Raw genomic sequence first — 11,746 nt, forward strand, 5'->3', positions numbered from 1 at the left:
CTGTTTGCGGGCTTTCTTGTGCGTCAGCTTCCTTCTGGGATGACGACCATGCAGACCGAGTTGATGCAGTGTGCGGCGTATGGTCTGAGCACTGACAGGCTGACCTCCCACGTCTTCAACCTCTGCAGCAATGCTGGCAGCACTCATGTGTCTATTTTTTAAAGCCAACCTCTGGATATGACGCCGAACACGTGGACTCAACTTCTTTGGTCGACCCTGGCGAAGCCTGTTCCGAGTGGAACCTGTCCTGGAAAACCGCTGTATGACCTTGGCCACCATGCTGTAGCTCAGTTTCAGGGTGTTAGCAATCTTCTTATAGCCCAGGCCATCTTTGTGGAGAGCAACAATTCTATTTCTCACATCCTCAGAGAGTTCTTTGCCATGAGGTGCCATGTTGAATATCCAGTGGCCAGTATGAGAGAATTGTACCCAAAACACCAAATTTAACAGCCCTGCTCCCCATTTACACCTGGGACCTTGACACATGACACCAGGGAGGGACAACGACACATTTGGGCACAATTTGGACATGTTCACTGTGGGGTGTACTCACTTATGTTGCCAGCTATTTAGACATTAATGGCTGTGTGTTGAGTTATTTTCAGAAGACAGTAAATCTACACTGCTATACAAGCTGTACACTGACTACTCTAAGTTATATCCAAGTTTCATGTCTATAGTGTTGTCCCATGAAAAGATATAATGAAATATTTGCAGAAATGTGAGGGGTGTACTCACTTTTGTGATACACTGTATGTGATTGTGAAATTAAATTGTCCAACAAGCACATTATCTGGTGTTCACTTACTTTTGGCAGAAAAAAGAACAAGACACTGTTTGCTGTAATTGCAGAACTGATCTGGATATAATTAATTAACTCTTGATAGCTGTTATGAACACATTTTACATTTATGACATTTAGCAGACGCTTTTATCCTAAGCGACTTACGGTATTGTGACAGTATACAAATGACCTAGTACTGTATGTTAGTCCTGTACCTTAACCTCTTAGCTACAACTGCCCTGCAGGGGAGGATTTTAATAAAAGAAAGGTAGCTTCAGCACAACACCATGGGTCCAGAGAAACCGGGTTTGATTCTTGTCTCCAGGTACTGAATGCATCATATATTAAATGTTGTCTCCTTGTTTATTTTTAGCTCCTACTTTCTAGGACATTTCTAGTAAAGCAAGGACTGGAAACAAGGACAGGAAGTAAGGATGTTTTCACTTACTCATGACATGTTACCAGACTAAGTAGTATTATATTAACATAAAAACAAAATATTACATAATTGATTTTCTGGTCACTAGCTTAAAGGAACTAAGAATTAAGATGGGATAAATCTCCTTTGTCTGTTTTCTTTAGGCTCTGCAGTTGGATTGGCTCTGAATTGCTCAATGGGTGCCACTTAACGTCTGAGTGTGAGTTGCCATGATGAACTGGCACTCTGTCTGGGATGTGATCCTGCCTTACGCCCAGTGTTTCCAGGTGGCACAAGAATGACCAAGACCAAGAAAATGAATGAAGGTAAGAGAGACTGAATGGATTACAGTTAACGCTGTACCCTGTCAGAAATATAAATAATGAAATGTATTTGTTCTTGTCCCTTAAGGTTATGACTCTTTTTGGCTTGTACAATAGTATATCATTATTTAGGGTACACAATGATCTAATGTACACTAAATGACTGAAAAGTAGTATCCATGGTGTGAAAGAAAACACACGAAAGATACAAAAGACATATCTTTGAATTATCCTAATCATACCCCCTTTGATGCAGACCTGTTAATACATCACTGTAGGAAACTCATATTTGTAAAACAACATATAATATTGAAAAACACTTTTAATAATTAATCCGCCTCTGTGTAAAAAAAAAAAACCTTTTATTCAGATATAACTGGTCAATATTCTCAAACAAAATCTGCCAGAAAATGAAATACATAAAGATATTTGAACAAAGAAATTACGACAGCAGGATCCTCAGCCAGCTATTCTATTATATTCTACTCTAACTCACATTTGAACCAAGATAACCTGATGGTAAAACAATGCTTGCCTCCGCTGTGTGGATAAACTGGGTCAGACTACAACAGTTATAGCATTGTAGGTTTTAGCTGAGGATCTTTGCTGGAATGTGTTGCTTTACGTCTTCATTGCTGTGTCTCTGGATCTGTAGATGACTCCTCTGCTCTTCAGTTCTCGCACCACTCCTAACAAACAGAATATAAACAGTGGTGGTTTAACACTGATATATATATGCCCACTTTCATATCAAATGTAAATACATACATAGGTATACAATGACTGACTGTAGCCTGTACACTGTTATTGCTTTACTGACAAAATATATTGTGTATAATTGTTTATGAAAACCGAACACCAGACCCCAAATTATTAGAATTTATAAAAAAAGTTGGGCCTCTTCTGTTTTGCTTTTTTGGAGAACTTGGGCACTGATGTCAGGCAATAGAACATAAGGTGTAATACCAGGACAGCTCACCGGAAAGAGGGGGGGTTCTTTACAGGCTTTTAGATGTTTGTTTGTTTGATTAGGATTTTAACGTCATGTTTTACACTTTGGTTACATTCATGACAGGAAACGGTAGTTACTCATTACACAAGGTTCATCAGTTCACAAGGTTATATCGAGCACAGTCATGGACAATTTAGCATCTCCAATTCACCTCACTTGCACGTCTTTGGACTGTGGGAGGAAACCGGAGCCCCCGGAGTAAACACACACAGACACGGGGAGAACATGCAAACTCCACACAGACAGGACCTGGACCGCCCCACCTGGGGATCGAACCCGGGACCTTCTTGCTGTGAGGCGACAATGCCACCGTGCTGCAGGCTTTTAGATGTTGGGCAATTAGTATATGCATAATTAAATATATGAATGTATATACAGTATGTACAAAGTCAGTTAGGATAAGGATTAATACAAACAATTTCAACACCCACTAAGATTTTTATGAATTCTACCATCTTAAATAATCAATTTAAAAAAAGGCAAACTAACCCGGAGGTAAACGTCCAGTTACGGTTACAGCATATACTCCTGGTTTGAAATTACCTGGGGAAACAAATTTAATTACAAAGTGAATACGTAATAACAGCATATGTAGAATCTGTTCACATATTTTTTTTAATAATTATTAATGGAAGAGACTTTAAGGACCTTTTACAAGTTTTCATTTGTGCTAACTGATTAACTATTTGTCCTTGGGCACAATGACGAGGAAATTGACTGAGTACAATTAGACTCAATAAATACACTTTTTATTGTTTTGCCACCGTTTTATTCTGGTCAGGGTCGCTTTGGTCCAGCTTCCCTAAAATTACTGGGTGCAATGCAGGAGCACACCCCAAACAGGACGGCAATCCATAACATAACATAGAACATAATGATCAGATTAGAAAGATGAGTGAGAAATATGTATGTGCTTACCTATTCTTTGCCACTTGGCCACCCAACTGTCTTCAGGACTCATCATTGCAATGACCCTGTAAGCCCAACACACACACAGCAAGCAGAGTAGAATGTCAGAATACAGTCACGGTGCTGAAGCAGAATCAACATTTTAAAAAGTTATACCATACCCATCAAAGGATGAGCTTGTGCATTCGTACACCATCTCCCGATTGCCCTTCATTTGTAAATATGATTCACAGTTGTCACAGCCATCATACTCGAACTGATCAATGGTCTGAGTGGGACAAAGACAATGGGTTTCAGAAAGTGTTACTTTACATGGTTTTTTTTCCTTTTGAGATCAAAACAGCATTATAAACATTCCCAGTATTTGATACAAAGGATGTGTATGTTACAATAATACATGTAATTTGTACAGATCTAGATAATTGATCAAAAATCTCAAAGCCTAAAATACTTATGCCTTTGGTTGACCTAAAAAAAATAAATACTGTGTGCTTAGTGTTACCATTTCAACCACTGTCTATATACATAGTGTTATTCCTCAATTTGAGCGTTACTAGAAACCTGAATGGAAATTTTTAAAACTTATTATTCATGTAATTAACCAGTATATTAAGTTCTACCTTATGTTATCGTAGTTATATAAAACTAACCGCTTTGCAACGCGTCTCATTTATTAATGAGACGCTTAATAACAAACACCAGGCTACATAGCTAACATTACAGCTAACTAGTTAGCATTGTCATGAGCTAACAAATACCAACAGCTGTTACCTTTACAAGAGAACACAGCAAACACGCTCGCAAATGCCGGAGATCCTTTGGTACCGTTTCTAATGACATTCTAAATACTTTCACAAAGTGTAAATTAAAAAATAATGTACGTATTTACAATGGTTAGCAGTACTGCATCGACTAACCCGCTAACTAGTGTTTGGTGTAGGAGAATTATACGGCGACTGTAACTGACGTAATACGCATGCGTCGGTGTACAAAAAAATTTATACATTGCTAATGGTGAATTACATCAATTATATAAAATATAATATGCTTTAAACTTAGATAGATAGATAGATAGATAGATAGATAGATAGATAGATAGATAGATAGATAGATAGATAGATAGATAGACAGATAGACAGACACCTTTGGGAGGTGAAGTTGTGAAGATTCAGTTGGTGGAAGCCAGTAGGGGTGGGCGGATCGAACCAAATATCGATATTATCAATACCAACGTTGGTATTGGAATCAGATCGATACTAGTAATGGGATCGATACTTTAGTTTTACTTTTTCTCAGCAACATTCAGTATGTTTTTCCCGTTTTATCAGAAAGTAAAGACCATGTTTGTACAGACATGCTCACCTCGCTCCTCCCCTCCTGCTCTGCTCTGTTGTGGTACCGTCACGTTGTTATGTTATTAAAATCCTAACAGACATCAGTACATTGGTAGGCATTGGAAGATTGTACGTTTTATGTAAGTTTTTGAATACTTTACTTTGCACATACACAAATAAGGGCAATTTTATGGAAATAATCGTGTAAAATATACTTACGTAAAGTACGGACGCACCTTACGCACTTTGCGCACCCTACGGCGCATGCGTAGTGAGGCTCTTATTCCGAACGTTTATGACTACCTCATTATTGTAAATGTCACCTTTTTTAATGTTATTATTGGCACTGTTTTTATTAATATTTTATTCTATTTTATTTTTTGCACCTGTAACTGTTCTGTATATATTTGTTCTTATTGTTATTTTTATTATTTCTCTGTAACTGAGCTTTGGCAATACGAATGTCCTTATTTGTCATGCCAATAAAGCTTATTTTGAGTTTGAGTGAATAAGTGCTCGTTTCTTTTGACTTTGTGCTTATAAATGTAAACAGAATAGCATCTATAGTTATTGTAAATTAACAAGGACACATATATTCAGTCACTATTAAAATGTACATATTTATTCACCCAGCAAACACAGCTACGCAGTATGAGTTATGTATTACAATAATAATGTGATAGATTTATAAATACAGAGTGCTATTAACTCAAAGCTGTAATGTCTATCGTATAGTTAGTGTACTGCACACAGTGCACAAGTCTTTATCTTTACCTTATTTCCTCTCTACATTCTGTTCTCAGTGCAATATAATCAAATTAGATTATAAAATTTAAATAGCAAAATTCCATTTTTCCAAACAATTTAGTTTATATGATTCATAACAGAAAAAGAAAATAAACTTTCTTGGCTTCAGTTTTGTCATTGATAAACACAAATATAATGTTAATTTGAATCACTCTATCTTAAAAATGACTGTTATATTTACAATAATTACAAGTGTGGTCCCTGGCCCGGTACATTCCAGTCTCAGACACGCTGGAGTGTACGTAAATCTAGGGATCACTGGAGTCACCAAGTAAAAAGGCAATATGTAAAAAGTTACTTAAGTCCCCTACTGAGACCCTGTATAGAAAGCTACAGTAAGAATCTGTAGTTGTCTGATGTGGAGAAGTGGACTAGTAACCTGGTTCAAGCCCCACCACTGCCAGGTTGCTGCTGTTGGGCCCTTGAACAAGGCCCTTAACCCTCAATTACTCACACTGTATACTGTAACTGTAATGTAAGTCGCTTTGGATAAAAGCATCTGCTAAATGCCATAAATGTAAAGTGGCAAAGATGGAGAGTGCGAAGGGGAAATTGGATATATCCAAATTTGGACATTGTGATGGGAAAAATCATAGAATAAAATAAAATTTGTCTTGGAGATTTTATCTCACAATTTTGATTTATTAAATTCAAAAGTTTGACGTAGCTGTCTAGATTCTTCTAGATGATGAAAATTTGTCTTTATAGTGAGAGCACTTCAGTAACTGCTACTATTTTACTATACTGTTGCTACTACCTTTGTTGGAGAGATGCCATACAAAATTTCATTGTACCTGTGTATGGTGACAATAAAGATTCTATTGTATTGTATTGTATTGTATTGTATTGTATTCTATTGTATTCTATTCTATTCTATTCTATTCTATTCTATTCTCAGCCACCTGAGTGAGAAGCCTTGCAGTAAGTGAAATATATCAGACGGCCACTAGAGGGAGACATTGGCTGGATTGTACAGCACATGGCGGGTTGCCATACATATTTGTGTACATTAGAATTTAAACATGTCATGTGGCAACGTGATTAACGGTTCTCGAATATTTATAACGGTTCTAAAAGGAGATCAAAAACTGCACAAATATTAATAGCAGGTAAATATGGTCATATATTAGAAAATCTTGTTTGTCTTTGACAGTTGGCCATAAAAAAACAACAAAAAACTGCTAGAAACGTGTGTTCGGTTTGTTTCTGACTGATTTGACCGTTTATTTGCTGAACTAGATGAACTCCGACAGTCTAACCTGGGTAAGAAAAATCTTTTTTTTATTATTATTATTTTGCAATATTAAGTTGCTTTGGATTGGTGGCTGGTTTTTTTGGTGGTTGCCCTTCAGGTAGAGTGGGTTCCTCACAACACCATGACCCTGGGGACCTGTGTTCAGCATGCTTTGTCCTATGTCTTCATGGGTGTCTTTTTGGTCCCTTGATTTTTTCCTTTCTTCCAAGCACCCTGGCACAACATTTGGCATCCCATCTAGGGTGCATGGCTGGATTACTGACCGGGCCAGTGGGGCCAGCGCCCAGGGGCCCTTGAGGTCAGGGGGCCCCAGGGGGGCCCTGGCCCAAAACATTTTGCGATGCCTATCAACATTTATGATACAATATATTTTTATTTCCAAGGGCCCTCCATTTTAAGGATCCTCTGACTATTAGGGACTTTGACCCCAGGGCCTCTTGGGGGCCCTAGCCATGCTTTTGGGGCCCCTAGCCATGCTTTTGGGCCCTAGCCATGCTTTTGGGGCCCCTAGCCATGCTTTTGGGCCCTAGCCATGCTTTCCATAGAAGTCGTTTACCATGGCTCCTTGACCCTCTAGGGACCTACAAATTGCCAGGCAAGCTACTATATTTCATATTTCATTCAGGATTAGGATGCGCCAAAATCGCCTGAACTCACTGTCACTTCTGGCCATTGAATCAGATTTGGTCAGACAGCTTAATTTTGATGAATTAGTGGATGACTTTGCAAGAAAGAAGAGTAGAAAGAAACTTATATAAAATAGATTCTTGTGTTAGGGTTAGTTATTGACAGGTTGTTTAATGTATTAATTTATTTATGTTTTTGGAGGGGGGGCTGTTTTAAGCCCAAACAGCCTTGTTTTTTAGGCTGTTTGGGCTTAAAACATAATACTTCCATGGTTTTTACTTGTATGCCTCATTATATCTTTTTTAATTACATATAACTTTGATTCTGCCTCAGAAACGTGAGTGTCAGGGACAAGCTGTTAACTAGTTAGCACTATTTATCTATTTTTTAGTTACAGTTTACTAATTCTGCTGTACTGTTCGAATTATCGTTTAGGTACATAAAGCTTTTACAACAAATTTGTCAGCTGGTATGGAAACTGATGAATCACTTTTCAACATCCCGATCAACCTGAGCAACTTCCCTGCCAAACTGTGGCGTCTAGTGAACAATCCTCAGACGCAGTCGATACGTTGGGACTCCAACGGAGAAGGAATATTTATTGATCAGAAGCTCTTTGAAGCAGAACTGCTTTCACCCACCAATAAACACCTGGGCATCTTGCCGGATTTCTTCAAAACCAAAAACTTCGCCAGTTTTGTTCGGCAGCTGAACCTTTACGGCTTCAAAAAAGTAACTGAAGATCATGACAGTGGTTCAGTCAGAGACAGAGTCTATCATTATCGCAATCCAAATTTCAAACAGGGTCAACCAGAGCTTCTTGCCAACGTACTGCGCCTCACAAGCATCAACAAGGCCAAGCTAGAGGCCGGAAAAGAAGTCCACTCCCGTCCACCGAACCGCCTCAATCGCCTGCTGCTCAGTTTACCAAGAGAAAGCACAGAAGTGATGGGAAATGGTCAGTCATTTTTAAGGATTTATAGAGAATATTTTAGTACAGTAAGAGTATTAAGCAATCTAGTTACTCTAATAGCCAAAAGTTTAAATTATTATCTTCAGCTTGTTGACCTTGGGAAAGGTTTTATGTTCAAGTTTGACTATGTCCCTGTAAATAAACTGAGGTCCATAAAGACATGGTTTATGAGACAAAAGCAGAAGAACTCCTTTTATATTATTTTGTATTGGTGCCCATGATTTTGGTTGCTGGTTTAAGTCCCACCTCTGCCTCAGTTGCCATTATGGGACCCCTGAGCAAGTCTGTTAACCCTTAATTGCAATGTAAATCTCTCAAAAATTGTCCACTGGTGTTCCATTGAGCTGGGATCGGGAGATCTAGGGGCAGCACTGTGGCAAAGCAGACAGTGTGGGGACTGCGCAGCACCAGGATCCTAGGGACCTGGATTCAAATCTTGCAGCCTCATGCTACTCCTCTTCCTGCCCAGTCTCCAACAACATAGTCAATAGTCGATAGTTTACCCAGTGTTTCTGGGTGGTGCCAGGCTCTCCATGGTCTTCAAATCTTATGTGACTGTATGTGGCACAGCCAGATGGCTAATGTTTGTTTATTTGTTTGTTTATTAGGATTTTAACGTCATGTTGTACACTTTTTGGTTACATTCATGACAGGAACGGTAGTTACTCATTACACAAGGCTCATCAGTTCACAAGATTATATCGAACACAGTCTTGGACAATTTAGTGTCTCCAATTCACCTCACTTGCATGTCTTTGGACTGTGGGAGGAAACCGAAGCACCCGGAGTAAACCCACGCAGGCACAAGGAGAACATGCAAACTCCACACAGAAAGGACCCGGACCGCCCCACCTGGGGATCGAACCCAGGACCTTCTTGCTGTAAGGCGACAGTGCTACCCACTTAGCCACCTTGGCTGCACATGTGTACACAAAGATGTTTATACATGAAATAAAAATGGTTATTAACCAGCAATTTATTCAAAATGCCATCTTTGATTATTGGAAAAAATGGTAATGCTGGCTGGGATTATGATTCAGACCAATCAGTGATCACTTAGTGGAGTAGAGTTTGCAGTTGGTGTCATAAGAAAGTGGATTTTCTTAATTGTTTTGCAACCTGCCACCAGCTACATTTGCTTTCTCTTTCTATTAGTTCCAGGCCACCAACATCAGTGGTTTAGGGGAAAAAACACAACTCCCCATTACCATCACTCTAACAGCCTTCAGCAGGTGAAGAAATTAGACCGAACGCCTATACCAGCTAGAACACTTACATCAACACCGTGGAGAAAGGACACCGCTGATGCTTCGTCAAATTCCCCTGCAAACAAAGAATATCAGGGCTCGTTGATTCACCACCTCTCACCAGACTGTCACTACTTGGGTCAGTATAGTGGCAGGGCCATGTACATGGAGCCTGGCTTGCAGAGCATGGTGGGTCCTGGAAACTACGGAGCCTTCCTACCTCATCCCTATGTGCCAGGTGACAATGCTTTGGAATACAATGTCAGTGTCTTTTAAAATGCTGCTCAAAGTATGTGGACACCCTTTTTTAATTTTGAGCTTAGGTGCCATATAAAAGTTGGTCATGAAGTGTATTTCTGTGAGTTCATTAAAAACAGTGGCAATAGAGGGAACATACTTTTAAGGTTGTGCTGACCAAAGTATTAGTCTTGAGCTAATCCCTTCCCAATCTTTGCAGCTCTAACAGCCTTTGCTCTTCTGAAAAGGCTTTCCACAGAATTTTAGAGTGTCACTGATGATGAATGAGAAGGCCTAGCTGACCACTGACGCTCTAGTTCATAGCAAAGGTGTTTAATGGGGTTTAATGGGGTTCGGTGCAAATTTGCCAGCTTCCAAACAAACTGGGATATGTGGAAATAGAATTTCACTGTATGGTGCCCAGGTGGCGCAGTGGGATATTCCGCCAGAATTGGAATTTCAGCCCTGCTACCAGTCGGCACAATTGGCAGTGCCTGGAGCAGACAAGATTGGCTACTAGTCTGCTGGGTGGGAAAAAGACCAGACTGAAAAGGGTTTGGGGTCTTCGACGCTGCATAAGGACCCTGGTTAGTAGCCCAAGGTGCTTGTACAGAAGTGGAGGAACGTGGGGATTAGTGTGTGACTCTTCATGCGCGAGACTGGTCTCATGTGCAAATCCACTGAAGTAAGGGCAATTAAGAAATGGTCGGTGGACTGTGCACCCTCCTCGGACCCAATTGGAGTACCAGTAGCGGAAGACTAATTGGGTATGCTAAACTGGGAGAAAATGAGTATGCTTTCTGTCTGCCATATTATTATTATCTTACTATTATAAACAATGAGTTTGGCTGTTTATCCTTTCTTTTTTGTTGCAGTGTATCATTCTTGTGCCTCAGGCTCTCTGGATCCAGACTACACACACTTTCATCAACCAGCTGTTTCCTACTCTCATTATGGCTATTATCCTGTAAGAATTGATATTTTTAGTCAATGTCTTTATACCAAGAAAAGGTTCTTATATTGTGTTACCCCCTGTGTGTATGTTATCCTCAGACCTTTCAAGTCAACTATTTCCACCCCAGCGTTCAGAATCCAGCCCGACACCCAAGTGATATTGAAGAGCCCACGAAAAATGACGTAAACCTAGAAATGGTGTTCAAGATAGCAGACGAGCTTCAGGGTTCTCCAGTCTTGTGCAGAGTCAAAGTGGCCACACCTGAAAAACACCTAAACACCTCAAGCACAGGGAGCTTGGTGCGACTTCGTGCGATTGATTCTTCACCCTACAATTCTCCCGTGTGTACCACCAGGTCCTCCTTCACTTCAGTTTATACCCAGCCTGGTGGAATTTCCATGAACGTACTACAGAATGTGCCCTTAGATATTGCTATTACAATGGGTACGCCATGTGGCGAAGAGCCAGGGTCCAACAGAGGCTTTAAACGGGAACAGGGCGAGTCAGATGCAGTGGAATCCTCTCAGAAGGTTAGTGATAGTCAGAACTACTGTTAGTTCACCGAGCCATTACTTGGCAGTAAGTCCACTTAACCAGAAAGTATCACATTGTTATGATAGTTATAATAATATGTAGCCACTGATGCACAGCTGCTTTCATTTCATCATCACATGAAAATCTTCTTCCTCTTACAGCTTCTTTGAGCGTCCAAATAGGAGAAAATCAGATGGCGCTAAATCCAGACCATAAGCTCTCAGTGTCTCAGACATGACCAATTACTCCTCCTCCCACCATCACCGTTTCCAACCAAAATATAAAAGTGCAGAAACTTGATTTATAGAATAAACTGATTTATTAAATCGGA

The 11,746-nt window shown here is 39.8% G+C and overlaps 2 protein-coding genes across 2 annotated transcripts; one reads left to right on the forward strand and one right to left on the reverse strand.

Moving 5' to 3' along the window:
- Positions 1–1,866: 1,866 nt before the first annotated feature.
- On the reverse strand, positions 1,867–4,390 carry supt4h1 (SPT4 homolog, DSIF elongation factor subunit). Its single transcript, XM_062988967.1, has 5 exons — positions 4,218–4,390; positions 3,608–3,714; positions 3,456–3,511; positions 3,027–3,080; positions 1,867–2,214 (listed from the first exon to the last, which is right to left on the reverse strand). Exons 1-5 carry the CDS (start codon positions 4,284–4,286, stop codon positions 2,147–2,149), a joined length of 354 nt encoding a protein of 117 aa, XP_062845037.1. The 5' UTR covers positions 4,287–4,390; the 3' UTR covers positions 1,867–2,146.
- Positions 4,391–6,669: 2,279 nt separating this feature from the next.
- hsf5 (heat shock transcription factor family member 5) lies at positions 6,670–11,746 on the forward strand. Its single transcript, XM_062988966.1, has 6 exons — positions 6,670–6,850; positions 7,905–8,427; positions 9,598–9,927; positions 10,802–10,893; positions 10,980–11,411; positions 11,577–11,746. Exons 1-6 carry the CDS (start codon positions 6,827–6,829, stop codon positions 11,583–11,585), a joined length of 1,410 nt encoding a protein of 469 aa, XP_062845036.1. The 5' UTR covers positions 6,670–6,826; the 3' UTR covers positions 11,586–11,746.

The sequence above is a fragment of the Trichomycterus rosablanca genome, chromosome 26 (assembly GCF_030014385.1).
Source record: "Trichomycterus rosablanca isolate fTriRos1 chromosome 26, fTriRos1.hap1, whole genome shotgun sequence".
NCBI classification, from domain to species: domain Eukaryota; kingdom Metazoa; phylum Chordata; class Actinopteri; order Siluriformes; family Trichomycteridae; genus Trichomycterus; species Trichomycterus rosablanca.

What these genes read in the sequence shown, in the direction of transcription:
- supt4h1 (XM_062988967.1), bottom strand. Translation starts at nt 4,286, where the DNA reads ATGTCATTAGAAACGGTACCAAAGGATCTCCGGCATTTGCGAGCGTGT. An exon ending in GGCCAAGTGGCAAAGAATAG is followed by an intron (nt 3,081 to 3,455) that starts GTAAGCACATAC and finishes TTGTTTCCCCAG; the next exon opens with GTAATTTCAAACCAGGAGTA. An exon ending in AACTGGACGTTTACCTCCGG is followed by an intron (nt 2,215 to 3,026) that starts GTTAGTTTGCCT and finishes TCTGTTTGTTAG; the next exon opens with GAGTGGTGCGAGAACTGAAG.
- hsf5 (XM_062988966.1), top strand. Translation starts at nt 6,827, where the DNA reads ATGAACTCCGACAGTCTAACCTGG. An exon ending in ACTCCGACAGTCTAACCTGG is followed by an intron (nt 6,851 to 7,904) that starts GTAAGAAAAATC and finishes ATTATCGTTTAG; the next exon opens with GTACATAAAGCTTTTACAAC. An exon ending in CACAGAAGTGATGGGAAATG is followed by an intron (nt 8,428 to 9,597) that starts GTCAGTCATTTT and finishes TCTTTCTATTAG; the next exon opens with TTCCAGGCCACCAACATCAG.